This window comes from Numida meleagris, chromosome 1 (genome assembly GCF_002078875.1).
Source record: "Numida meleagris isolate 19003 breed g44 Domestic line chromosome 1, NumMel1.0, whole genome shotgun sequence".
Taxonomy (NCBI): domain Eukaryota; kingdom Metazoa; phylum Chordata; class Aves; order Galliformes; family Numididae; genus Numida; species Numida meleagris.
In genome coordinates, this window is record NC_034409.1 from 91,334,691 (window position 1) to 91,362,561 (window position 27,871).

A 27,871-nucleotide genomic window follows, 5' to 3' on the forward strand; every position below is an offset into this window, starting at 1 on the left:
AATCGGTTGGGTTTGTCAGAGAAAGTGAGGTGCCCATAATACATCAGGATGCGCGACAAGTGCTATTCAAATCCTTCCTTCCAAAACATTGATACTGCCTTCTTATTTAAGCTTTTACAATGCCTAGCTGTTTTTAATTGCCTTTTTTTTGAGGAGAAGCTATTTTATTCAACACATAGAGATTTAAAAAGCCTTAAAACTGCTACTAACAAAAAAAGCTTTGTTTAACAATGTAATTTTGCAGCTGATCCATTAGTATGAAATATGCTGTTGCATCCATTTGAGAAGAGAGCTAGGCTTGTGTAACAGAGCTGTGCTTCCCACTGTGATCAGTGAGCTTACCATGAATGCTGGATTTTACTTTCATGGACCCTAAGTAACACAAGGAATCTGTCTTATTAACTACTCTTCAGTTCAGAAAATATTCACTTAAGCTCCAGGCAGTCCACGGTAAAAAACACAGTGTGACAGGGCCCTACCTATGGCATAACATCCATGTCATGGATGGCAGATCATTTGATAGAGGCGCTGGAAGGAGGTTTTTCATCTCTAGGGAAATTTTGTTGGGATTTCTAAGAATAACAGGAGGACTCTCACCTACTGAACAAATGGGTGGTGCTTTTTTGCCATATAGAAATTCTGCCTTGGTTGGTGAGGCTCACTGCAGTCTTTTTGTCTTGCCCTAACCTGCTGCAATATTTTTAACACGAGTCTCAAGAGCAGCTCATCCTGCCCAGCTGCATAGGCTGGTTTCTCACTGAGGGCTATTGTATAAAGCTGTCTGCATAGCCAGCACTTGCCACTTTCCAGGAAAACTCACACATTTTCTCTTGTTATCAAAAGGGATTAAAATGTATTAGCCCCTTCACCTTCCTGCTCTTGCCCACAGGCTGTTCCCAGACCATTCAAACAAACATCTAACTATGTGAACTGGTATCTTCTGCATGGGTCTGTAATATTAAGCTTTAATCACCATTCTTTATTTATTTACCCTGCTGTTCCTTTTTTTTTGCACACTAACCACCATTTCCTTTGTGGTAGAGTCCAAATTAGTATTATGGATTCATTACAATATACTTTTCTTCCTATATGTTTAACTAAATTATAAGCTACCAACAGCATGTATTTACTTTACAGTGTTATTTAATGACCATTCGAATATTAAAAAACTTCCATTTCTCTGATATTTTATGGTGTCAGTGAAAAACAACAGTTGTGTGGTGCTATCATTTTTAAAAATGTTATAAAAATCTAACAGTACGATAATAAAAGATTATTGCTACCTGGTAATAAATGATTGCCAGATGATAAGATTTTCTAAGTATTTCCATGAGAGACTAATTCATTTCTTTTATACCTGATTTGTCTTTTTCTTTTTTCCAAAGAGCATGCCTGTGAAATATCACAGCCTTCTTCATTTTTCCATAGTGCTTTTTCTCTATTATTTCCTTGGATCCTTTCCATCATTCCCAGATGCAAAGATAAAATAAGCGCATACCTCTGAGGATGATGATGATTCTATGATTTACTAATTAATTAGCACTGGAGTAAGTTTAAGGTATCCTTTTTTAAGAAAATGTGAGATAATCATTTTCACATACGGATGGCAATTACAAAACTTTTTAAAATTCTGCATTTCTACTCAATTTTTATTCCCATTTCTAAAAACTCTAAGCAATTAGGCTTAGAAAGAGAGAAGTTTAAAGTAATTTTCAAGGACAAACCACTCTAGTATGTACAAAAATAAACATCAAATTGGCTATCCCAAATGAGATCTGAAGGAAGGGAGAGGAGTATTCTAATCAGCTCTGTGAAAGCGTTCACCATTTTTAATAGCTTTTACACTTACCAGCTGCTTGCATCCTACAGCTGTGAATCAGCAGTCCTTCAAATTGGGCTTCTCTTGTAAATGACAAGTAGCATGGCTTCTGCATGTGCCCTGTTGCTTTGTAATAGGTACTTGCAAGGCAAGACTGAATTGATAAACTTTGGTAAATTACACTAGGAGACACAGTAACTTCGATGCTCTCCTTCATAATATGACAAATGACTCATGGCTTAAAGAGATGAGAGAAAAAGTATTTTATGTCTGACATTATTTTATTAGTAGTATTTGTGGCGGAGACAATCTAGATCAAATAACGATGTCATGGTATTTCAATAAACATGTTCAAATAACACTATAAAATTAAGCTTTAAGATATTTTTTGAAATACTTCTTTAAAAGCTACTCTACAGTGAAGCAGGACCAGAACCACCATATGGTCCCTTTGTTAGCTGAGATTGTTTGATGACTACTATATCATCCTTTCTCTCGTCTCTTTCAATTTAGTTTAAATGATGCTTGTTGAAATAAAAAGGAGTAACAGTCTGCATCAGGAGACTGTAAAAGCACTCTCTTGGATGCAGAACAACAGGCCAAATGCCAGCGTGGGGGGAAAAAAAAGCTTGATCAGTGAAATATTGCTTCCTGACACTTGTAATTCATGAGTGCCTAAACTCAAGCACCAACCTGGCAGGAAACCCTTTAAGCTACTAATTCTGTGAACACTGATTATCTGGTACTTCGTTAAAAATATTCATAGTACCTGTTTCAGCATCTCAGCTGGCAATCCATCAGGTACACTACCAAAACTCCACAGTTCCTATCTGTTTCATTTAAAACCTTATACCTCCTCTTATCATTTAGTGTGTTCATTGATCATTCTTACATGCTTTGTGGTTGGTCTTGAAGAGGGAGATAAATGTGAGTATAACATTGGCTATACTGGGAGACCCTGCTGAATTAAGTGGTAGAAAGAGTGGCGCTACCACCAAGTTCTAGATGCATGCCAGTTCATGAAGATAACTAGCACCAGTAGCACTACCTGTGTTATCTCCCTGTAATAGGAAAACAGTGTCACTGCTCTTTCAGTTATCCCTTAAATCCCATACACACATGAACAATATGGTAGAAATAAGAGTCTTTGGAAAATCCATTCCATTTTGTTCAGTGAACTCTAGTGATGAAGCTTAGTTTTACAACATTTATCTTGTTTAATTATTTCTGTCATGCCACTTCCTAAGACCAAACAATCCCCATTTTGCTTATCTCTTCAGATGTGTACCTCTGTTTCACTTAACATCCTCCCTACCTTTCTTTGTGCTCCTTCCCATTTAATCATATTTTTTCCCTCATTTTTGCAATGTCACTTAAAAGTAGAAAAGAAAAAAGCCAGAGGAAAAAAAACACCCTTCTGCCTATAACACATGCGCCTGAGTTAGTGCATGACCTTTCAATGTAACTTCGCCTTCTGCATCCTCAGTTTCTTTTGCTTAAGGCCTTCAGCTTTCTGTTGTGTCTGACTTAAGTTATCTTGAATATTGCTGGAGAATTGCAGCACATGCAAAGCTGTTGAAGAAGTAAGAGCTCTGGAAGCTCAGCATACTTCAAGCATTTCTCTGTGATCTATACCAGACAGCAGGCACTATAAAAGTTTAATCTATAAAAAAATCACCAGGGCATGAAAATACATATCTTGCTTTTCAGAAGGGTAAGCTTCTCTCCCTTGGGAGGTCCTACTAACAATTTCTATATGTATTTACCTTCAAACTGTTTCACCTGCTTGCTAGTGAGTAATTCTGGAAATAAACAGCCCCCCAAACTGTTCTATATGGAAGGACTCCTTTGTCCTTCAGTAACTAGGTTCATGGCTTACGGTGATCAGAGTGGTAATGTGGGGTTTGAGCTATTGAGATTCTGTAATTTTTAGTCTCCGTCCAAGACGAATCCATTTGAAAGACTACCAAGACTAGGCCAGGGAAAAAAAATGAAGACAATATTTTAGACCTATTTTTTGAGGCAGCATGGGGCTTAATAGATCTTAGTCAAGTAATTTACAAATTCTTTCAGAAACTGTGACCTGATTTGGAACTTCTCAGACACTGAACTGTAGTCATTCAATCACTCAACTGTTATTATCCTGTTAGGGCTACACAATATAAAGTAGTTGTAACAAATATATTTAAGAACTCACCTTCTAGCAGATAAATAACTTAGTTTTTAACTGCTTCACAGTGACCTGGATTAGGAGCTTCAAAAATCTGTCAGTCGGTATTGGGAGTACTGCTGCTGGGCTGTCTGTAATAGGTAATTACGTCAGGAAACTACCTCCTTACGAAGAGAGAAAGGTTAATAATTACAGGAAATCAGCAGCACTCGTCTTTTTTTTTACACCATGACACTATTTTTCAGGTATTTTCAGCTAAATGAACTAACTTGTTCTTTTATTATTTTTTTTTATGGCCATCTAAGAATATTCTCCAGTAGCTTGTCTGACTCAATGTGGGCATTACTGCTGACAACGGCTTGTGGCCAGACATGAGCAAATTAACTACAAAACCTCAAAAGCCTACAGTGTGCTCTACAAGGTTCTGTCCCTTACAGAGAGACAGCAGTTGTTAGCCCATGAGTGGTCATTAATGTCACCACATTGACCCAAGCTACCATCTCCACATGCAAAGCACCGTGCTGTTCAGGTATTTGTTTGTAACTGGTTCATAGATGACCTCATTGCGCTCCATTTTCCAGAGCAGCCACTCTCTCTGTCTTCTCAGTTCTTTCCCAGAGATTGTCTTTCTCATATGCCTAAAGGATTACTCTTCTGAAAAGTGATTATATTTAATGTTTGTTTCTTGAATATCCTACTTTTAACGTTATTAAACATTCTCTTCCAAAATTCCTCTTCAGCCCTCCTTTAAACACACAACAAAAGGGTAACCTGCCCACAACATATTAGGTTTCTATGCAGAACATACAAGTGACTCATTGGATTTTCCTATTACAGATTTTAGAAAGAAATAAATGCTATTAGATTATATTCCACTTGTAAACCATATTTGAACACAAGCCTCCAGATTGGAAAGGTCAGGATTGTACATTAACCCTTTGAACTAGTTATCCCCTTTGAAAGATTAAAGTTTGGCAGTAAATGGACCCACAAGTTTTTGAATTACATTGCATTTAAATAATGGATTTCTTGTATTCATCCATCATTAACCTAATTGATCTCATTTAAAAATGCAAATTGTGGCACTGAACTTTCATGTTCACTGATATTATTCTTTACTGTTTACTGTAACTATCCTTTATGTTTCATTTGTTTCAAGCACTCATTAATACGAAAAGCTCAAACAAGATAATTTTGCTTATTAACACAGTGTTGACATAATTATTGAGCTAAATAATTAAATAGAATAACTTCTTATTTACTTTTCATTCAATATGAAGAGGTGTACATGTAGTGACAGCTATATCTTTTAATTTGCATTATGATGATTATTATTTTTAAAACTTCCACTTTCATTGGGAAATATGGAAATTTCACACCTTTAAGGGACAAAGAATGGAAAGCTGGTCACTGCAGTACTGAAGTAGCATTGAGCTATATTGTCCATACTAACATCTAAATTGTCATTTAGGGGGGGAAAAAAACACAGTTTGGGGAAAACATCAGAAGAGCATCTCAAGACAGGTGAGTCTTGTACAAAGACTAAACTTGTCTCAGAAGAACAGGGAATCAACTGTAAGACCTCAAAATTCCCAAGACAACGGGAATCTACAAGAATATCTTGACTGAAAAACAAGAACGTCACTTGAATAGCTGGCCTCTAAAGTACTGGAGTATCTTCTCTGACAGTCCTTTTCTGTCAGAAAGATGGATCAGACTCAGGTAGCCATGCAAGAGAAGATCTAGCTTTTCCTCTCTGTGCTTCTAAAGTATTTTTTAAAAAAGAACACACATCCTAAATTTGTTTTGTTGCTAGAGTTGAGTCTAAGAACTCTGAAGAAAGAAGCATTAAAGCCAAGAAAAAAGCAATTCTGTTTCTTCAATGGGAAATTTTCTCAGGCTTGTGATCTGCCTCTTTGCCATTTGTAACAAAGAATGCAATAGAATGTGCCATGCTCAAGAATGTCCTGCTGCATCTGTGTCATCACATAATTCTTGACAGGCTTAAGCTTGAGATATTGGCTATCTTCTAAAAGTTCCACAAGTCTCTGAAGTATCACAGCTTCCAAACAGTCTAACTACTCTAAGACAAAATGGTTATAGCAAGAAAGCAAACCATGCTAACTTGTAACAGCAAACTGCAAAGCCCTGAATGTGCAAATCTCAAGGCAGTTCTTTCTTCTATGGTCCTGGAGAATTGTGACCTTAGAAAATCCAGGTCTTTTTGCTGCCTCAGAAGTTACAGAAGAACTGTGCGCTTTACTTTATTAACTAAATATATAGTCAGATAAACATTTGCTCTGATGCCAAAGCCAAAACAAATTCCAGCACTCCAGCTATTTTCACTCCTGTCTCAACATCTATCTGTATTTACTCGAGCTGGCTTAATATTTGGGGGCCTGTTACTACAAAAAGACAGCAAGCCCATGTTTGAGAAAGTTATCCTGAAAGACCACCCAATATATTTAAAAATGTAACTGATTTATTGGAATTAAATATGAAGTTTTAAGGAAGCCATATTTTTTTTTATTATATATGAGACCGTTCTCATGTGGAACTGTATTTTAGGCATTCTCCAGACAGATGGTCTGACAGTCTATGTATGACTATTTTCTTATGTTTTAATAAAATAACACTGTATTTCATATAGTACTACATAGGTTGCTCTGAAATTAATGCCTCCTCTTTGTTTCCATGCAAACTACAATGGATACAAAGGACCAAATTCTCACCTACAAAACGCTGTTTTTCAACATAGCCACCACCATGAGCTATGCATTTTTGCTGGAGATGAACAAAAGCCTGCATGGCACGTTCATAAAAATCTGCACCAGCAGAGGTGACCCACTGGTGCAGTCATCACTGCTTAAACATCACCTACGGCCTCATTGTGCTCACATTCACTGTTTGGTCTCCAGAAACACTGAACAAGCATCGATGAATGTCAATGGGTGCCATTTTTTCCACATGGAGGAATTCACTGACACAGCTCCATATACTCTTCCACATCAGACACCATTGTGTCAGATTGCCCCTCTGCTGCCATCTGTCACACAGCAACAACATGCAACAGAATATTGGTGTGATGGTTCAACCTTTATGGCCATACCACCACCATCTGCCTCTGATGTCATGGGCCAGTATAATAACATAGGGTGCTTTCAGAGTAGCCCTTGTATATTATCATCTATTATAATATATAATTCATATCTTATATTTGCACATAACACCTTTCTTTCTGAACACGAAATTATAGAAATAGTGTCCCAACAAAAACTTGAAAGCAGAGAAGTAAAAATAATGGACTAGACTCTCTTAGTGGCATCAGGTTATACAGATCTGATAAAACTATTCTGCCTTACACCTGCAGAAATTCTAACACCATCCTGTTGTCAGAGAAACCTCCATTTGTTAATACACCACAAATCACAGTAATACACTGTTGTTGAACACACACACACCATTTTCTACATGGCTGCACAAGTGAAATGCTAATTTGCTTATCTGTAGTCTCCTGCATTTGAAGTGCTTTGTTTATTTAATAAAAAATCGATAAGCGTATTTCCCAGACAATAGTCAACAATCTCTTGGAATCGTTGCCAAAGTTTGAAGTCAAGTTCAGATGCTCATTGCAAAAGAATCTAATAAAAACCCACCAAATAAACAGCCCATCACAAAAACATGGTTGGAATAGCCAGTAGAAGCAAGCTAGCTGATGGCTATAGACTTGTCAGATTGACAATTCACCGCACATCTGTGTCTGCCAATATAGAATTTACTCAAAATTGCCTCTCTAGACACTTCTTTACATAACACATATTTAGCTTATTAGTGCTGTCATTTGGGAGTGTGGTCAGCTTTTGAACAGAATTTCCCTGTGTCCGTTAGCACAGATCACATCACAGCTGCCATTTTAGAATCATGATGATTAGGTTTGAAGTTCAAATGATTTGATTTCACTTTAAAGCTTCAAAAGCAGCCTCTGGGGCAGGCTTACACAATTAATTTTTTCTGAGGTCTGCTGGGTAATTTACTGTAGTCAGAGAATTTTTATGAAGGTAAGGTAATTACCACCGGGTAATTTTAGGGCACTCTGTTCAGTAGGAAGCAACATGTTGGCTGCCTTCTGCTTGGATAAAACCTGGAGGAAAATGAAGATGCTGCCTCTGCGAATCATCGCTTGTCTGACACATAGAAGAAGGATGAACAGAGTTCACTCACTTCCCAGATCACGACCGGAAGTTGTATCTGCCCTCAAAGTGTCTTTTCAGGGTGTGCATGAGGACTTAAGAGTATATAATCCTGTAAATATTGCCATGTGAACATTTCAAAACTGAAGTACTGTACCTGTGATTCCTTAATACAGGAGTAAAGAGCACATTCTTATTTTAGTTTAAATGCAGAAGTAAACAATGAAACAAAACATTCCTCTGAGATTTGTATTTATCACTTACAAGAAGCAGTTCCTAATAATCAGTGGCAGCTAGGCTGACAAGCAAACTTCAGAGCAAAGCCGCGGGGGATACGAGTCTATTTTAGGTTTACTATCGACAGTAAGGGTCAGAGGAAAAATAAACTCAGCAAGCAGTGTCATGCTACCACAAACCTCTGCTGGCCAAGCAGAAACTAAATTATGGCTGAACCTTTCAGCACAAGAGAAACAATTGGGCTATTGAGCTGCCCTGCAGAGCACAGAGCATGACATAGAGATGAATAGGATTAAGCACAAGTGAGACATAAATTACTGATAAATAAACCTTAAATGGTTGGAGGAGGTAATTATTTCACAGTCTGGAGAGGGGTACAGCATGCTTACCCAAATAGCATCATTATTATTTGAATATCTGAAGTCTGCCAAATTAATTTGGAAATGCTGTGAAAACAAGAACTGATCACAGTCTCCGTCAAGATATCCTTGTTTTGCTCAATATATACATAACATACTTATCTCCAGTTCTGGACTTCACTATTAAAAAAAGAAAAAAGGCAGCAGAACTCAGAAGTTTTTTCTATTACATATATGTATGTAGTATATATATAGTGCATAACGTAATATGTATGTATATGTGTATTAAAAAAAATCACTGTTTTTTCTTAAAATTTTAGTTCTTAGCCTTATTTCATGTACTGTAATACTACTGGTGAAAGTTGATTCCACACTGATATCACTGTTGATGGTATTACTGGCTTTAGTATTATCTTTACTTTCTATTAAAGCTGATGATAAAAGCAGCTGTGTGGATTCATAAGCATCTCTATCTACATCACTGTGGACTCATTAAAAATATCTGTTTTCTGTTTCATATAGTCTCATCACCCAGGATAGATTTAATACTATTCTATCATTCACTAGATATAAATAAAAAGCTGTCATTCCAAACATTATGTTGCTTTCCTATTTCTTACCTATTGTCCACTGGATGCAAACACAATCCTGCAATTACTGTTATTCTTTTGTTTTTCTTCACTTTGCTTTTTGTATTTTGATGAAGCCACGTGTGTTTTGTCCATCGTCAGGGGCTAGTTTCTTAAAAGCGGATTTTATCTATCTATTTTTTACTTTCAGGTGTAATTATTGAGGGCATAAAACAACAAAATTAGCCAGACAATTTATTATTGCTCTTTTTTTCTAACCTGGCATGAAGCCCTGGTAAGGAGCGTCAGTGCACCGCAGACATAAGATTTTAGAAAAATGTTTAAAAAACAAGTGCAGTTCTATTGGATGTGTTCTTTCTCTGCCAAACTGATGTCCAGCTGTGCCATTCTGTTTCACTTGTTTAAGGTACTTGCTTTTCCCAATCTCTCTGCTCATTTGAAATACCCCTGGGACATTTGGAACAAGTGCCCTATGGAGCAATGCCACACTACTTGTTTGTGATTTTAGGTGAGATGATTTTCGGAACTACAGGATGTCAAATTAACAGATTCTCATGACTTTTCTCTTGGGGTCCTGTAATTCATCTGTTTTGTCAGCACTATTTTTGAACTGTTGTCAGCTGGCATTGAGGATGTATTGGACCAGCCCATAATGAGTTCTGAGAGCATCACTCTCATTAATACAAATACAATGTCTTCTCTATGTTTGTAGTCCTATGAATTGATGGGTAAAAGTCAGCAGCTTCCAGTGACTGTAGTAATACCAGATATGATTGTGAGCAATATCAGGTGGATAAGCAGGAGAATAAAATTAAGGAGCCTGATTTCAGTGCTATGTATTCCTTTCAGAGTCTTTGTGATTGCTGTAGTAAATCATCCTTCTGCACGTTTTCCTTCAAGGTTCTCTGCTGAGCAACATCATTAATTCCATGGATCTCATTCTCTTTTCCTAAAATTTTCTTAAAAACTTCATCTCAAATAAGACTGTTGGGTATGTTGACTGTGGAGTTATGCGTGGTAAGGAAAAGGACAATAGACTCTTCTTAGTCTTCCCATTTGCAATAAGAAAATACTGCTTTTAAGATTGCTCATGGTATTTCCACCATCTCTTATAAACCTGAGCTTATTTTGGCATACTTCTCACTTATCTTTTGACATATAATGACACTCAATACTAGTGCTGGAGAGTATAAAATTGGTTGGTGGAAAATTAATGAAGCAAGGAGAAAGGATTGAGAATAATTACTCGTGTCTTGTGGCTTTTGGTAAATTGGCAGTCTGAGGGGGCAGCACAGCATATAAAGCACATCAGTGACAGTAAACACCTTGTCCAGTTTGTCCTTGTTGTAGAATTTCAGTGAACGTGCAAAAAAGGGAGAAGGGTCTTAATCAGAAAATGAAGCAATAGGCAAAGAGAAAGATGCACTCTGCTGTTGTTTAGCAACGTAGTGTCTTGTTGCCTGAGGAGCAAACAGATAAGTGACATATCCAGAAGTTTTGTGTCTGAGAGGCCACAGAAAGTTGTCTTTGCCTTATTGTTGCCTTCACCATCAATCACATTACACTGCGACACAGTTTAAACCTTTATAGCGTCCCTGTTTCTTTATATCATAGAATGGCTTGGGTTAGAAAGGACATCAAAGCCCACCCAGCCCCAGCTCCCTGCCATGGGCAGGGCTGCCTCCCACCAGCTCAGGCTGCCCAGGGCCCCATCCAACCCGGCCTTGAGCGCCTCCAGGGATGGGGCATCCACAGCTTCTCTGGGCAGCCTGTGCCAGTGCTTCACTGCTCTTTGAGTAAAGAATTTCCCCCTTAACATCTAACCTAAATTTCCCTCCTTTTATTTTAAAATTGGTCCTGCTTGCCTTATCACTATCAGACTGAATAAAAAGGTCTCTGTTTCTTTTATAGGCCCCACTTAAATACCCCACACCCTTCTCCAGGCTGAGCAAGCCCCATTCCCTCAGCCTTTCTTCATAGGAGAGGTGCTTCAGACCTCTGGTCATCTTTGTGGCCCTGTAGTACCAACATCTCAAACAGGATGTTGGAGAAAGAGCAAGCAATTTGGAAGTGAAGGCATTTGTCATACCAGTGGATGATGGTGATGGGATTTAGAATTCAGTGAAATAGATGTTAAGGATTCATCTCTCTAGTACAGATGCCATCTGAACATTTTAGGGGAGGCAGGTGTTTAACAGTCATTGGTAAAGAAAAGCTTTGATCTCCATCAGGAAAATGATGCATAGGATGCATCAGAAAACAGTTATTTTCAGTACACATTACTTATGGATACTAATCCACATCTGCCTCATTTCAGATGTTATGCAGATGGCATTTTTAGCAATGCTGTCAGCTTGTATGCATGGACTGCTTTTGCCACTGCCACATTTTACATTTTTTAGACACTTACAGAACTATCTCCCTATTTAAAAATAAGTTATACGTGCCAGCAATCCTTGACATTGTATCTTGGGAACTAGCTGCAGTTACTAGCAACTTGTCTGCTTCATGGACAAACTTGTTTAAAATAAGTTCCTTCACTTACACTTACCCCAGAAACAGATCTGTGAAAGGTCTCTCCCCTTCACTTGATCTGACAGTATTTTGCAGATGTCTCCTTTCTCTAGATGGCAAACAAGAACTGGTGTTCTGCAGAACAGTGTGCATAACAGTATACTGAAGAATGGTGATAATAGTGCAAGCAAATATGAAAATGTCATCTGGTGATGAAAAGGTGTTCTCTTGGGTCCCTCATAGTTTATAAAAGTGAAGAAAGTTACTCAGAGGACATGACTTCAGACGACAGCACACAGATACATAGGCAGGCTTATTCAACTTTGAACGTGTCTAAACTTCGAGCTTGTCTACTGATATAGGCTGGTTTAGCAATATGGATCAGTATATTAGTTTAAGGACCAATACATTAGTTTAGCATAAGGAATCAGTGAGTGCTAGTTCTAAAACTTTCCAGTTTAGCTTTGTTTGGTACATGAACAGCCTTGTTTTACTCAATGATCCTGCTTCACAGAAGTACTGAAGTCACAATAGCTTTGCATCCACCAGGTGCAGGGACTTTTTTCTTGGATTTCACATATATTATATGGTTATAGTGCACCAAGATAGAAAGTTGCTCGTTGTGGCATTACAAGCAATGGAAATTTACCAAACTGGGGAAAAACAGCTAAAGGTTGGCCAAAAGTCACTGTGATGAAGCTGATGATGGAAATATGAGGTGGAAGTAGGTGGTCTAAGACCACCAGAGGCCCCTAACATGCATGCCCAGAGGGACATTAGTGTATATTAATGAGTTCTTTGAAAAGAATGAATATGTATGCCAATGTACTGCATATGTATGTCTTAACTGTTTAAATGTAGAATTTCAACTCTGAGAGTGTGCACTTGATTTGTCAAGTCTCCTGGTACGTGTTGTGAGGAATAAAGGAATGCTGCTTTCTAACACCATATTGGGGTTACAGAGTTTTCTTCCTGGATTTCAGATGACAGTAGTTTAATATTCTCTATAAATACATCCCCAAAATAAATTCTAAAGGTCTCTTTCTCCTAGACTTTTGTTTTTAACAGCATTAAACAGTTTCATTAGCAAAATCTGAAGTTATTGAGCAAACATTGCCTCTTCATACCCTTGTTTCAAGTTCTGAAATACTTTCAAGAAAAGTCATGAACTGCTATGGTCTGGATATTAAAGTTCTCTTTGACATTACTACAATGATAAATAGAAAAGACAAATGCATTTCCTCTTTACTATTTGTAAAGCAAACCAGAAACTTAACTCACTAATATTTTCAGCGTTGTTTCTGAAATAAGATAAAAAAAAGAGAGGTTGGCTAAAAGAAAAATGCTATCAGTACTTACTGTACTCAGAAAATTTTTTGAATTTCCTACAGTAGAAACTCTGAAACAAAACAAAATCATAAAAGCAAGCAAATATAATGTATATTACTTACAGTGTATTTCTAGAACCTGCATTGCTATTTGAGGTGTAGAGTTTAGGGACTCATGATCTACTCTGCAGCTTACAACTGCTCCATCATCATTGCGATCTGCAAGGAAATCCAGTGTGCTGCTGACTGTGAATGTTTTACGATTTGCATCTTCTTCTTTTAAATATTTAACATCTGAAAGAAAACAATAAACAAACATTTTTGTCTCCAATATTTTCAGAAAGAAATAGACCAACATTAAACAGCTACATTACCTATCAAACTTCTTTTTTAAAAAAAACCTCTTGTATTTATTGACATCTTTAAAACATAAGTAATTAGACTGTAGCTATTCTATTCTTTTCTCCTGTTGCCAGAGCAGAAGATATATATTGAAGATGAAAATTCAAAATCAGTTACATGATACTGCACTCAGAGGGCAATTGCTTTCATCATTCTCTCATGGTTAGGTCCAAATCTGATTGAAACTATCTCTGCAGTTCATTAGAAGAGTGTAGTCTCCTCCCACCCTCACTCCTCTAATGTATTCACAGTGTCACTAAATGTTACATTTTCTGGATCCATCTTTCATAGTAATGAATACATAAATATCCCTGAATCCCTGCGAATAAAGGATTGCACACATGAATGTCATGCTTACTTTATTCATTGCTTATTCTGTTGTGTGGCAAGAATCATAATTTATTAATTAAACTAAACCAAAGTAGAAATATCAAAGTTGATGAACAAATAGAAATAGAGCACCTCGTAGTATTTAGTGGGATTTGCAGATGCATCGCAAGAACACTGGAAATAAAATTACTTCAAAGATACCTTACACTCATTGCTTTTTATCGTGATTCATTGGCTTACTCCTTCAGGGCCGAGCCCATTGAAAATTTCTGTCAGTTTTCAATCCAGATACTACTGTGTTGAGAGCCTACAGCTATGATTAAGAAAAATTCAATTTAGCTCAAGGTTAAGGTTTAGAGTCAGTAAGTTTCACTGTAGGACATACAAGTTAAATCAGAACTGGAGAACCAAAAGACTAAGCATTTATTTTTAAAAGTTATTATGTATTAACTGCAATATGAGATTTTCTTATATGTATGTAAGAACTGGCTACTTGGTTCCCAACTATTTATAGTAGTTATTGATTTGTTTATTACAGTAAAATCATAAGCTGGTTATATTGATTTGTTACAAGGAAGGATTTAAAAGATATATACATAAATACATAAATATATGTATTAAATTACACTGAAATTGCATACATCCTCTGTGTCCTACAAAAATGAAAATGTGAGAGGTTTCAGCTTTATAAATTATGTTAAATCCCATCAGAGAAGAAGATGACCGAAATAAAATTTGCATGAAATATCCATTTTAGAAAGCAAATCTTAAATGGCTTAAGCTACTTGTTTTTAGATAAAAATACCTCTGAAATCAGAAAGATGTTCTTTTTCATTGTCTCAGGATAAATGAAGACACCACATAGTTAAATATTTTCTACTTTTTTTCCTAAGAAATAATCATTTATTGCATATAAACATTTTTCTGCTTGTTGGCTGCTAAACTTCGAGAGATTTCAAATTTCTGCCAAGGTGAATCAATATCTAGGAATCAGAAGATGAGAGAAATATTGATCGGGGCTAAAGCAAAGTTATTATAACCAAACCACAAATTTCTTCACTAATTTTTGAGGCGCACGATTGAGATTTTGTTCCAGGAGGTAAGTATCCAAATTCAATAATTAGCACCTATACAGTCTGCTTTATGTTTGTAAGTAATGCATACATCCCATTCCTTACTGACTTCAGAAGGAGGACAGACTGCAACTGAGAACTTCAACAACTTTTATTTCAGTGAGAAGCTGTGGACACTTAATCCTTTAGAAAAGCAAAACAAGTTGATTTCCTAAGCAGATGTTTAGAAGTCTTTCTCTAGACACCTCTTATTTAGAGGGTTAAACCCTTAATTCTCTCTATTAAAAAAAATGGTGCTAATATTGTTGCTGTTAACATCCTCATCAACAGAAATACTTAGCTTGTCCACTTTACCAGCCGTATGTTCTTGGATGTTTCTTCATAGCAAAAGAAAGGTGTGACTGTAATACATGTTAACAACGTAAGCCCTTCTGAAAAGAAACAGCAGTGGAGAGACAGCAGGCGTGTAATCATATGCTACCTTTCAGAATATTTACCCAGAGTTTTTACAGAATTTGTAAATATGTCTTATGTAGTCTGCTCTTTAACTTATTTTCTTACTACTCCTCTCAGCTTAAAAAAGTCTTTAAAAAGTCCATTACAGGGGAACCTTGTCTGGAAATCACTATAATCAAAGGATTTGGGGGATACTTAAAAAGTAGTTTTACAGAAGTGGAACTGGGGGTATTGAGTACAGGTTGAACATTAGTCAACAGTGTTCCTTTACAGAGTTGAGAGATAAAAAAGGACTGCCCTGCACCTATAATAGTACAGCAAGCAAGAAAAAGAAATGATTATTCTCCTTTATTTAGTATGTTTGCAGCTGCATCTAGAATAACCAACCAAAATTTGGCCTTTCCAGTATAGAAAAGACGTCAACTAACTGGAGTACAAGGAGAAGTTGGAGATAGTTTAGTTTGTTCAAACCGATGAATAGAAGACAAACTATTGTCCTGAATTTCTTAAGAAAAATCCAGAGCCTTCTTGGAGCTGTACAACAAAAACTGAAGGGCAACGAACACAAGTTACACCAAGACAAATTCTGATAATGTTTCACAAAACAATGAAAACTCTCCCCACTTAGGTCTTTAAATTACTTGAAACTTCTATCCCAGACTGTGGAAACTCTGTCCTTGGAGATTTGTCACAACCAAATCAGACAAGACATTTTGCAATCTGATATAACCTTAAAAAGAGGTTGGGCCATACCAACTACTTCTATGACTATCATCAGATAGGCGTACATACAGATACCCTCATATTAAGGAATAGTAGTTTATAGCCTACAAGTACAGATGTTTGATAGTGAAAATAATAAATAGAAGAATAATAAAAATAAAATGATATCTATCACTCATTGTTCATTGTCATTTATAAGAGTGCATACATAAAACATTCATATAGAAGCACTGATCTTATACAAAGATCGTTTTGCTGTTTTTAAAAGGCAAATATAGCTCTTATTTACATTTAACATCAAGTTCTACAATGAAACAGCCTTTCTATCTAAAAAAATTCATCCTCAGCTTAGAGGTTTATTAAGACAAAATACTGGATGCCTTTCAGGATACTTTGTGGACATTAAAACATACAAACATACTCAAAATATCTTAATTTCTTGCAACAAAATCAATTGACATTATCTTATGTTGAAGCCTAACTTTCCAAGAAAAAAAAATCCTTTAAAAATATTCCTGGAATATAAAAGAAATATTTTATATGACATTGTTGAAATAGCTGTAACTAGTTTTGTTGAAAAACAAAACAAAACAAAAAAATGCATATTTAGCTTCTCCTATATTTGTGCTTTTAATAATTTCTTTCTAAAATGTCACCAGAATGCTAAAGTGCAGACTGCTTTGTTAATTTAGATCACATATGAGACAGAACACTAAAATAAAAGATACAGTACTCAGTGCTTCACACTCAGTCTTATTACTAGCACTTACTGCATCAAACAGTATTCTTTTACCACATGATGATTCCTTTTTTGAGTAATAGCAATGGAGCTATTTTAGAATGGCTTTTTCCCCTTTCGTGCAACTCTGAATTCAATGCATCATTTATATTCTTTTGCACCATGTATAATACACTGTAACACAATTGGATTTACTGGTGCTAGACAGACAAACTCCTAACCTTTAATGTCAGCTGCATTAGCATATAATTTCGTATCTATTTTCTCAGATTTATCATTTCACCTTTTACAGTGCACAAAGCTAATGTAACTTCTGCTGATGCCACTGCAAACTGGTTAGGTTATTTTATTTCTAACCTTTGCAAAATGGCAATGTGATCTTCAGAAGATCTAAAAAACTAAACTGAAATGAATGTGCTCAGTGCTTTCCTCTCATTTCTGTTTTTTTTCACTTTTACCATTCTTCTTCACATAACCTTTGTCCCTCCTCTACCCTCTCTTTAGAAAAAAAAGTCCCTTTAGAAACTGTTGAGAAGAGCAAATTAGCTAGAGACAAATGGCCGAACTGCTTGCTTGGCTTCAATTACATGTCAGTTGAAAGAAAGGCAAAGTTTTTACACTAGATTTTAAAATATAGCAATTTCTTCAAATTTACCAATGACTGGTAAGAAAGGTACTCCACGCTTCCTCATTTTCTGTCCTTGATAAAAGTGTTCAAATATATTTCAAATAATTTCAGTCTAAGCTTCCTGTCTCAAAAAAAACCCTCTGATTTTCATCAGAAACCTAAAGACACTTCTCAAATGGACTGCATTCCTTAGACAACCAATTAAATCAGCTCTGTCTGTGGTAAACAGTAGTAAAGGTAGATTAATTAGTTCTTTAAATAATGCTGCAACTTTGAGACAATTTCTTCAGCTTACAAAATTCGCTATGTCAGGCAAATATGAGACAAAGCAGATCACAGAATCACAGAATTGCAGGGGTTGGAAGGGATTTAAAGAAATCATTGAGTCCAACTCCCCTGCTAAAGCAGATTCCCTACAATAGGTTGCACAGGTAGGCATCCAACTGGGTCTTGAATATCTCCACAGAAGGAGACTCCACAACCTCTCTGGGCAACCTGTTCCAGTGCTCCATTACCCTTACAGTAAAGAAGTTCTTCCACACATTAGTATGGAACTTCCTATGTTGAAGTTTTAGGCCATTACTCCTTGTCCTATCACTACACACCACTGAGAAAAGCCTGGCCTCATCGATTTGACTCTCATCTCCCTTCAGATGTTTATAAACGTTTACCAGATCCCGTTTCAGTCTTCTTTTCCCCAGGCTGAACAGACCCAGTTTACTCAGTCTTTCCTCATACTGGAGATGCTCTGAGCCCTTTATCATCTTTGTGGCCACCTGCTGGATCCCTTTTAGGAGATCCTTGTCTTTTTTGAACTGGGGAGCCCAGAACTGAACACGGTATTCTAAATGTGGCCTCACTGGGGCAGAGTAGAAGAGGAGGATCACCTCTCTCTACCTACTGGCCATGTTCTTTTTAATGCACCCCAGGATACCATTGGCCTTCTTGGTCACAAGGGCACACTGCTGGCTCATGGCAAACCTGTTGTCCACCAGAACCCCTGGGTCCCTCTCCGCAGAGCTTATCTCCAGCAGATCATCCCCTGACCTGTACTGATGCATGCAGTTATTCCTCCGCAGGTGCAAGACTCTACACTAAAAGTTGGTTTGTTTATTATTATTATTTTTTTTATAAATAGCTATGCAGAAATGCTGGATTTCATATCATTTAATGATTTGGTCTTATAATAGAATGAATAGACATGTCTTGAATAAAAGTCAAGATCTTATAATTTTTATTCAAATACTCTACTATAGGCAGCTCAGCTGGTTGTGCTAGGTGTGACTAAGTCTTCTGTTATAGTAAGCTCTCTCCACACATTCACCAGAAAGGATTTTAAAACTATCCTAAGTTTTACAAGAATATGGACTGGAGTGTAACTTTTGAATAACAGACACAGAAGGGGAAAGAGAAGACAGAAAATAAATACATAGCTATCATATGCAACTCTTTCCTATTTTACTGCATACTCAAAGGCCAATAATTGCTTTGGTTTTAGTCACCCAATGACTTTTCAGTTACAGTTCACTTTGTCTAACCCTCCTCAGTTCCTGTGAAGTTTACCCCATACCCTTCAAAGTATTTCTCCCCCTCGTCATTCCCACAGACTCTAGCATCCTTGTCTCAGCTGCAGATTCCCAGTTTTCTCTGACTTTCTCAGGGACTAAAACTTGACCCTTCCTTGCCTGAGCAGGCTCTGTATCTCCCCTATGGGAAGTGCAATATCCTGTCTGCTCCAGACAGCTCTTCCTCAACCAGTCAATTTACTCAGAGTGGCATAGCAGGAAACTAATAATTGATCAAATATGACATATGTCATATTACAAAGGCAAAAAGAAAGGAAAAGAAAATATCTGGGGTGAGTGTCGTGGTTGTGACAATAATTATTCCATAAAACATTTCTCTATAAAACATCTTCACTGAGTCTAATACGCTAAACAGAGTTCAGAGCAATTCAAAATATCAGTTTTCACTACTGGAAAAGAAAAACAAAATCATGCTTATGTGGCCACTAGAGTCACATAGAATCAATTCCTCAACTACATATTGTCGCTAATTCATTTGACAATTGAATATTAAACACTTTTTTATAAACGTGAATTAAACATATAACTGTAAACTATGCATAGTTTTCACAAGTGGACCAAATTACATGGAAGTCCTTTAAATACCTTTAACTTCTTTGTCATTCTTGAACCATCTGATATCAGCTGCTGGCTTACTACCGGACGTCTTGCAAGTTAGCTGCATTCTCTCGCCTTCCATAACTGGTGAAGTAAATCCAGTAATTTGTGGCTTCTCAGGAACACCTAACAAGCAAACAAACAAAATGTTTCTGATATGTTCAACTTCTACCATAAATATATGATCACCTTAGAGTTCACTTCTTCACGTACTCTAAATTCTGTAAATGGAATTACTAGTTCACTGTCTTTTATCAAAATTGAATGCCAGTGTTTCCTATTGTAAATAAACTATCGATAAAAAACACAGAACTTATACAGTTTTCTAAGGAAAATGGATAATTTGTATCTTAGAACCTATTTTATTTACAAATATTCTGCAAACAGGTATAAGATTTAAACTGGTCTGCACAGTAAAGAAAACGTTGAAGTACACTGGAGGCACATCGGAGGTAGAACTGTGAAAATAAAACATAACTGGCAAAAAACAGCTAAGTGATCTAAGTTGAGAACAGATGTTTAAGCATGAATTGTGAAGCTTTAGTACAACATCCAGGGAAAAATGAGGATGAAAACAAACACAGGAGTTACTTTATTTTCAGAGAACACATAATAAGAAAAAAAGTATAATCACAAGTCCATTGGCTATTGAGAATTCTTTAGCTGAATCCAAGGTCTTTGGAAGAGGTCTTAGGATCATGGAATAGCATACACATCATAATAAATTTTGAAATGGTTATTTTTCAATGAACCATGAAAGATTATAAATAAATTTATGAATAGCATTTACAAAAATGTCATCACTATATGTATAAATCATTTTGACTTTGGAAAATACAAGAATAACTTACTTTAAAATGATACTGATGACTGCAATTTTAAGATGTCTGAAAATGTCACTGTTATAACTTGCATTCAAAGCACTTTGTTGCATTCATATTAATGGCTAGGTAAAAGGATCAGTCACAGCACCTGATCTTGTAACCTGCATTTCACAATTTGGCTCGTTTACATCACTTTTCCAAAATGACAGATTATGTACATTAAAACCAAGCAGCAGTACATATCACAAAATACATTTCTGTAATAAATCTACTCCTCTCTTTCAGAACACAAAATGGTGTCTACCATAATACCTTGACACTTAAATCTTTTAATCCATATCAGAGCAGTCAACAAAGAGATTTTTAGTACATAAATAGATGGTTTGTCTGATTAAAAAGATGAAATATTTTTCAATGGAAAAAAATCCCATTCTCAGGTGGAAAGAGTTTCAAGAGCTTAAAATGTTGCTTTGAAACAGACAATTACAATTCTAAAATGAAAAAAAAAAAAACAACAAACAGGCATCTTAGACATTGTATCTTTCCTTCTTGAAAGTAAAGTAGCTGATGGCAGGAAAATTACATTAACCCCCCCTCGCCCTCAAATTGAAGATAAAACTAAATGAACTGTGGAAAATCAAGTTAACTCTAGTTACTAAATAATGACTAGATGTTTTTTCTGCCTTTATAACACCTTTCTATGTCTTTCCGTCATTTACAAGTTTGAACTAGTCTACTCATCTGTCCTTAAAATCATGAGATGCCTCCCTACAGAAAAGCAGATCATCCTCAGGCACTTGTTATTCCAGAATATTCTGTTTTGAGTGGGTATTTTTCGTTCTTAATGCCAAAGTTCTGAAGATTTTCGTAAAATGGTCTCACATGGACTGAAATGGAGACATATTTCAGATCCTGTACACAAAACTAATTCCATGGCTGGATTAATGTGAATCTTACTGGTGCAGAGAACATTTTGCATTAGTCCTATGAAATTCAACTGTTTGCCTGTCTACATATAAAAATAAAACAAAAAGAAAGAGTATAGTTGAGGGATAGAAAAAGGAGAAACGTATTAAAATCAATCTCTAAAATCATATCTCTTAGATATGAATTTTGGTTTCAATAAAGTCTAGCAATTTCAGCTGATTGGGCTACTGACACTGTAGAATTATATAAAGCTTCAAGTAGAAACTTTATTTCCTGGGCACCTCTAGAAATGTATTGCTTTTCTATGAGTATCTATAACCTTTGGGGAAAACAGTAGAGCATTTAGAAGATAAAGCATAAAAGAAGCAGCAAACTGAGTGAAAATACAAACTTTATAGACAAAAAACAGAAACCAGAATGAGCCAAGCAAATGCACTGCGAATGAAAAACTATAAAGCTCCAAAGCCCGTTTTGATTTCAGGCTTTCTGATTTCTTCCCTTTTGCTTTCTAAAGTATCTTGTTAGGAGATGAACATACACACTTTCTTCACATTTCTGGTGCTTGGTATGTAGAAGTTATGAAGCACTCATACTGTGGCATTTGTGTACTCCCTAATTCATTATCCCATCCCAAACTCTAAGAGGCATGTTATTTTTCAGCATAGCCATATTAAACAATAAACTATGGGGACTCAAGATATTTACATGGCTCTTCCGGAAAGCTTTAGACGAGTTCATTCTTATCATTATTTGTCAATGCTTGATTCTTTAATGTGAGTACGCTCAGTTATTTATACTTACCAAGAACAGTAAGAAAAGCCTTGGAGGTTTTGACAGGCATAGTAAATAAAGAGCAGGTGTATTGCCCTTCATCCGACAGAGACACATCACTGACACTGATACTCAGTTCATGCCATGAAGCTCGAACCAGCTCAATTCTGTTGTCCCTTAGAGCTGAAAAACAAAAAATTATAAGGTAAAAATCCAGCCCATTAACAAAGCTTGTCTTGTTACACAGGAGACTCTATATAAAATCCTAGTGCAGTGACACCCAAGAATACAAGGGTACAAACAGTTGTCTTAACACATAGTTGTTTTCTCTGTGGAAAGAAGCACAAGAGTTCAGCAAGTTTCTGAATACTGATTTACTTCTAATGTATGTAAACCTGAAAACCTAAGGGACTTAACAATTACATTTGGTCTCCCTCTGAAAAAAAATAATGTTGAGACTGATTTCTGCTATCTAATAGCTTTGTGCAGTGCTTAAAATAACTCCTTTCCAAACACATTTTTTCCCAAGAATTTAGAAGCTTGGGTGCATATTGAGAATTCTGTTTCGTCTACTAACAAACTACATTTTCAACTAAGAGGTCTAGCGCTGCATAGGTTGCCTACAGATTTTTCTCCTGTCTTATTACTACAGAAATTAAATTAATGTCAGTTTTCCTGAAGATTGTATTTCTGATTCTGAATATACTTGAAGTTCTACATGCACTTGTAACACTTCTTATGATTTGAGATTGTAGAGGATATTGGTTTTACTTTTCTTTTTTTATGGCAGCTGCAAGTCAGAAAATCATTCATAACAAAATTCTGTTTGCATGAAACCAACAAAGGAAGAGTAATAGGTAGATCAATTCAAAATGACGCTTTAGCTAATGCTTTAAAATCTTAAATATTTTAAAGCTTGTATTTAGATTAACTCACATTTTCTATTTATGAGCAATTGAAACATTCAACTATTTAATTTCTTTAGAATAAATCTGTTTCAGGAATCCACACATATTAATCATCTTTTTTGTTCTGCAGAATAGGAGTACTACTATCAGAAGTAAGCAAGCACTGTAATTCTCCTATGTGAACAAAGCCTCTGTAACTTGGAAAGTGCTGCTAGGTTCAAATCTTTGAATTGACATGTTTCAGTCTTCAGTGAGTCTATTTTTATAGTAAGTCTCTGAAAGTTCAAGTAAAATTGGACTATTATAATTACCAGGAGAGCTATGCTTTGATTTGTGAGAACCACCAAGATGCTCACCACCTGATGCTGTTCTCACTCTACTCTTTCAATAGTCCCCAAAGGCTCTGAAATTTGTTTCACCTACCATTTATATCTGTCCAATGAGAAAAACAAAGCTTTACTGTGCTAGCTTTGTTTGCTACTAAATCTGGATGTTTCTGACCCATCAGAAGACTCCCTAAGTACTGTCAACACAGGAAGATTTACACCAAAATAAGCAGCTACAGAGAAGATTCAGCAAAAATGTCACTTAAATTGGTTGACTTCTAAGGCTACTCTTCGGGTTTCTTTACAATGACTTTAAGATGAATTTATTGGTTATTTCAGGGTAGGTCAGCTAAAGCTTGACTTTCTGCAGGGTCTGATGACTGAAAGGCAACAGCTTAAGTAGACCTGACATACAAGCATGCCATGCGTTCCTCCAAGGCACATCAAAGTGACCGAGACTGTGTGCAATGGACACATTCTAAACATATCTGAGATATATTCTGTCCAGCCATAGAAAAAGCAAATAATTATCGTAATACGTAATAGCAAATGCATAAAATAATGAAAAATAGGTGCAACATCAATCAAACAAGCAAGCAAATCAAAAGTCACAATATCAAAAGCTGTATCAGCTTTTGTATCAGCATGTTAGCAATACTAACAGGGAAACATGCGCAAGAAAGTACGTGGAAGCAAGCTCCTACCAATGCAGAACAGCAGGCAAAGGCAATGACTGTGGCTTTACCAGCCAAACATCCTCACAACAGTGAAGCTGTTGCTGTCTTTGAAGAAATAGGTAGAGACTCAGAATTCATCTATCAGTGTTTCAATTCTAGTCAGATGAAAACTGAGCTAAGGATGGTAGTTTATTTTATATTATTGATCTTTCAGAAAAAAAATATTTTCAAAATGATCCGGTGCTTCCTAACATGTTGATTCCCACACCCATCATTTGGAAAGCAAAATAGGAAATGAAAGGAAACAACAAAACATCAAAACAAAACAAATATCTCAGTATGCCATAACTTGAAAGTTGCAACTTCTGCCTCCCAAGACAAAAACGGTGCAAAAAATAATGCAGTACATCATCCTACATAGTATTGCATTTTGACATGATCCTCAATTGCCATTGTCTCTGATAAGGATTCACTGTTGAAATATTTTGCTACAGATGGGGCGATGTGCAGAATCTCATGCACTAAGAAGAATTATAATGAACCCCACTGTAAGATGATGCCAGTAGGAAACTACTTTATCCTACTGGTAGAGAAAAAGCAACAATTGAAATACAAACCAACTGCACAAAGTAAGCTCCTACAGCTACCCTCATTTCCTCCCGTCCACAGATTTTTTAACCTTTGTGCAACATGAAATCATCAGCTCAATCAATTTTCTGGAAAACTGGTAAAAACAACCACTGACAGAGAGCTGAGATCAGACATACCCTACTTCAGCGCAGAATGAAATTTATTGAATGCGTGGGGGAAAAAAAGAGTTTTGCAATGGAAATAGGTTGTAGCGCAAGCCAATGAAAAAACTCTTCCACTATCACTTAGACAAGGATACCACTTACAAGGAGATTTGTTAGATTCTTATTTTCAAACTTTATTATTTATATCTTTATCTACACCTATACATTTCCCTATATCTGCTCAGAAAGCCAAAAATTTCTACTGTGAAACTGAAAGTTGTGGTAGATGCCAGAACTGGTTTGTTTACATTTTCTTTTAGGTATTAGAGAGTAAAGACTGAAGTAACTAAAACTGTAGTCCTGACTCTGGCATTCTGGGTCAGGAGAAACCTTCTGGAAGGGGGTGACTGCTCCCTTGGAGAGCAAGTGAGCGAGCACTGAAGCACTGGAGAGGCCTGCAGCACAGCAAGCCAGCCAGCACAGAATGAGTGGAGCAAGGGTCTCTTGTGAGGCAGAGTAAATCCTTGCCAAGCCTGGCTGATGGAGCAAAGAGTCCTGTGTAGTCTGAACAGAAGCCAGCTACTGGGAGGCATCAACTGGAAAGCAGAAGCTTGAAGGAAGAGACATATTCCTCAAGGAGCTAGTGGAAATGAAAGAGATTTATTTACTACTCTGTATTCAATCCATTTCTTCAGATCTGACCTCTATTTGTTTAAAGAGCGATCCCATCTCACTTATTATTTTCTATTTAAAGGACATGAACTTCAAAAGCTTTTTATAAGCGTTTTGATTGCTCTGTCTTTGAAGTCAGAGTTGCCCCAAACTGGGCAATTTACCAGTTTCAAGTTAACTTGAGGTTATGCCATAGAGGAAATATTATATCAAAAAGTAAAATACAAAATGCTCTCTCTTATTCAGTCAACTGCTGAAAACAGAAAGTAGAACCGCATGAATTTGTAATCTGATGCACACTAACATAGAATCATGCTTCCTATACACTGAAATGTCCATGCATTGTTCAGTACACACAGCAGTAAATATTTCTAGCTTCTTCAAATAAGTTACCAGGAAACAACAGGTTTATGTTTAAAGCATCTCATACAGCTACTATGCTGTTCTGAAGCAACAGTGTTTATGCCTCCACTGTTTATGAAGGTTATACTTATAGCCACAGTTTTATTCCACGGGTAGTTTCAGAGTACTATTGATTAGCCATATTGCAGCAGTGACAAGAGAGACTAGGTTTATATAGAAAAGATAGTTTTGTCCCTAATGATCCAACATATTCTCTCCTCGCTTGATTTCCATCCTCCTTTCCTAACCTCACTCCTAACTCTGCCTGCTCTTTCAGAACCTTTCCTGGAAGCTCTTCCTTTTTTTCTGTTTCACAGCAGACCTTTTAGACCTTTTCTTGGGGATCTCCATCCATATTCTAGAATTGCCACCTTCTTGACCATTCGCACATCCACATTTTTGCATGACACAGGGATGCTAGAACAGTAAATAAACAGAATTTGTATTTGATTTCTGTTAAACATACCTGTGTCAAAACAGTAACAAGGAATACCACTGCTGGCATCTCCTTCCTGTACTCCTATGTTGCAAGCACTCACAAAAATGCAGCAAGGAACATAATTGCATAATAAGTTCCAATATGCCCTAAGTACATTATTTCATTTTTTCTGTAATTTCCAGGCAAATATGATGTAATTAATTTGCAAGGTATGAAATAATTATGCATAAAATACTTGTTCATAAGCAAACACACTTCATTTACTTTACCTGTCATTCTCTCTTTCTCTGCAAAAGATTTCGTTTCAGAATGTTTTCTGACTCAGAAACAAGCAACTCTGATAATTTGCATAGTTTAGTTTATTTTGAGTAAAATATACAGTTGTGTATTTCAGCTGCATTAATTAGCAATTGTTGACGCTGGTGACCATTGGAGAAAACCTATCTCCTGATTCAGTCACAGAAACCTGTATTTTATTTTTTGGCACAAAATAATAAAGTGATCATATGTAATAATGTAGTGAAAACTTGCAGTAGGAATTAGATCAAAGACAGAAAAGAATTTTAGAAATTTATACTATCACAGAAGAAATACCCACATTTCCCATTGTGAGGAAGAGGACAGTTGGACCTATTACAATAGCTGGAGTGCAGCATCTCTAATCTTATTTCTCTAATGCAACTACATCTTATTAGTGTTTGGAGTCAAATATTTGAAGAATGGAGAAAAAATAAACAACAAAATCCACAAATCCTCCAGAGTAATTTGCAGATGTTTTGACAATACTAACTTGACATCTGCTGCCATCCTGGGATTCACTCAACAACATTTTCTTCCTTATGTTAGAGCTGATCTCTCTGTCGTGGGAATAATGTAACAGCTAGTTGGAACCAGAAAGATACCTCATGCTCTACAGGTCATGCCAGAAATTTAAAACTTATGAAACTGAAGTAATTCCTCTGATTTTCAAAATCCAACTTGCTGAACACAGAAACATCATCAGTGCCGAAAGAGATTTCAAGGGATGTATAATCCATTCAATTTGCTTCTGGATATAATTGAAAAGGCCTTTTGCTTTGTTCCTAATGAAAGCAATATACCAAAATGCAATAGAGATGATCTACAGCACTTGCCAATAGCTGTACATTAAAATCTGTCAGGTCACAGACAACCACCAACACTACCATGAAAACAAACAAATAAATAAATAAAAGAGAAGGGGAGTAAATGAAAACAAAACCACAACTATTATTATTAAATGAGGCACTAATCTGCATCTAGTTTTCTCAGTTCTTGAACTCCTTTTCAAAACACTTCCCTTGTATTTCTTTAAAAGAAATTTAGTCGGTTGCTGTATTAACAGCTTGTCCATTTCTTAACTGGTATGCAGTTATTCTACTGATGCCTAGCCTATCTAGTCATTACTTGCATGGTATCTCATTTGATATTT

At 36.3% G+C, this 27,871-nt stretch overlaps 1 protein-coding gene across 1 annotated transcript in view; it reads right to left on the reverse strand.

Moving 5' to 3' along the window:
- Window positions 1–27,871, reverse strand: part of CADM2 (cell adhesion molecule 2) — a gene marked incomplete in the record, with an annotated part of 648,988 nt that overhangs the window by 115,058 nt on the left and 506,059 nt on the right. Inside the window, 3 exon segments of the mRNA XM_021402877.1 lie at window positions 13,331–13,501; window positions 19,730–19,867; window positions 22,294–22,446. Coding sequence (XP_021258552.1) covers window positions 13,331–13,501; window positions 19,730–19,867; window positions 22,294–22,446 — 462 coding nt within the window.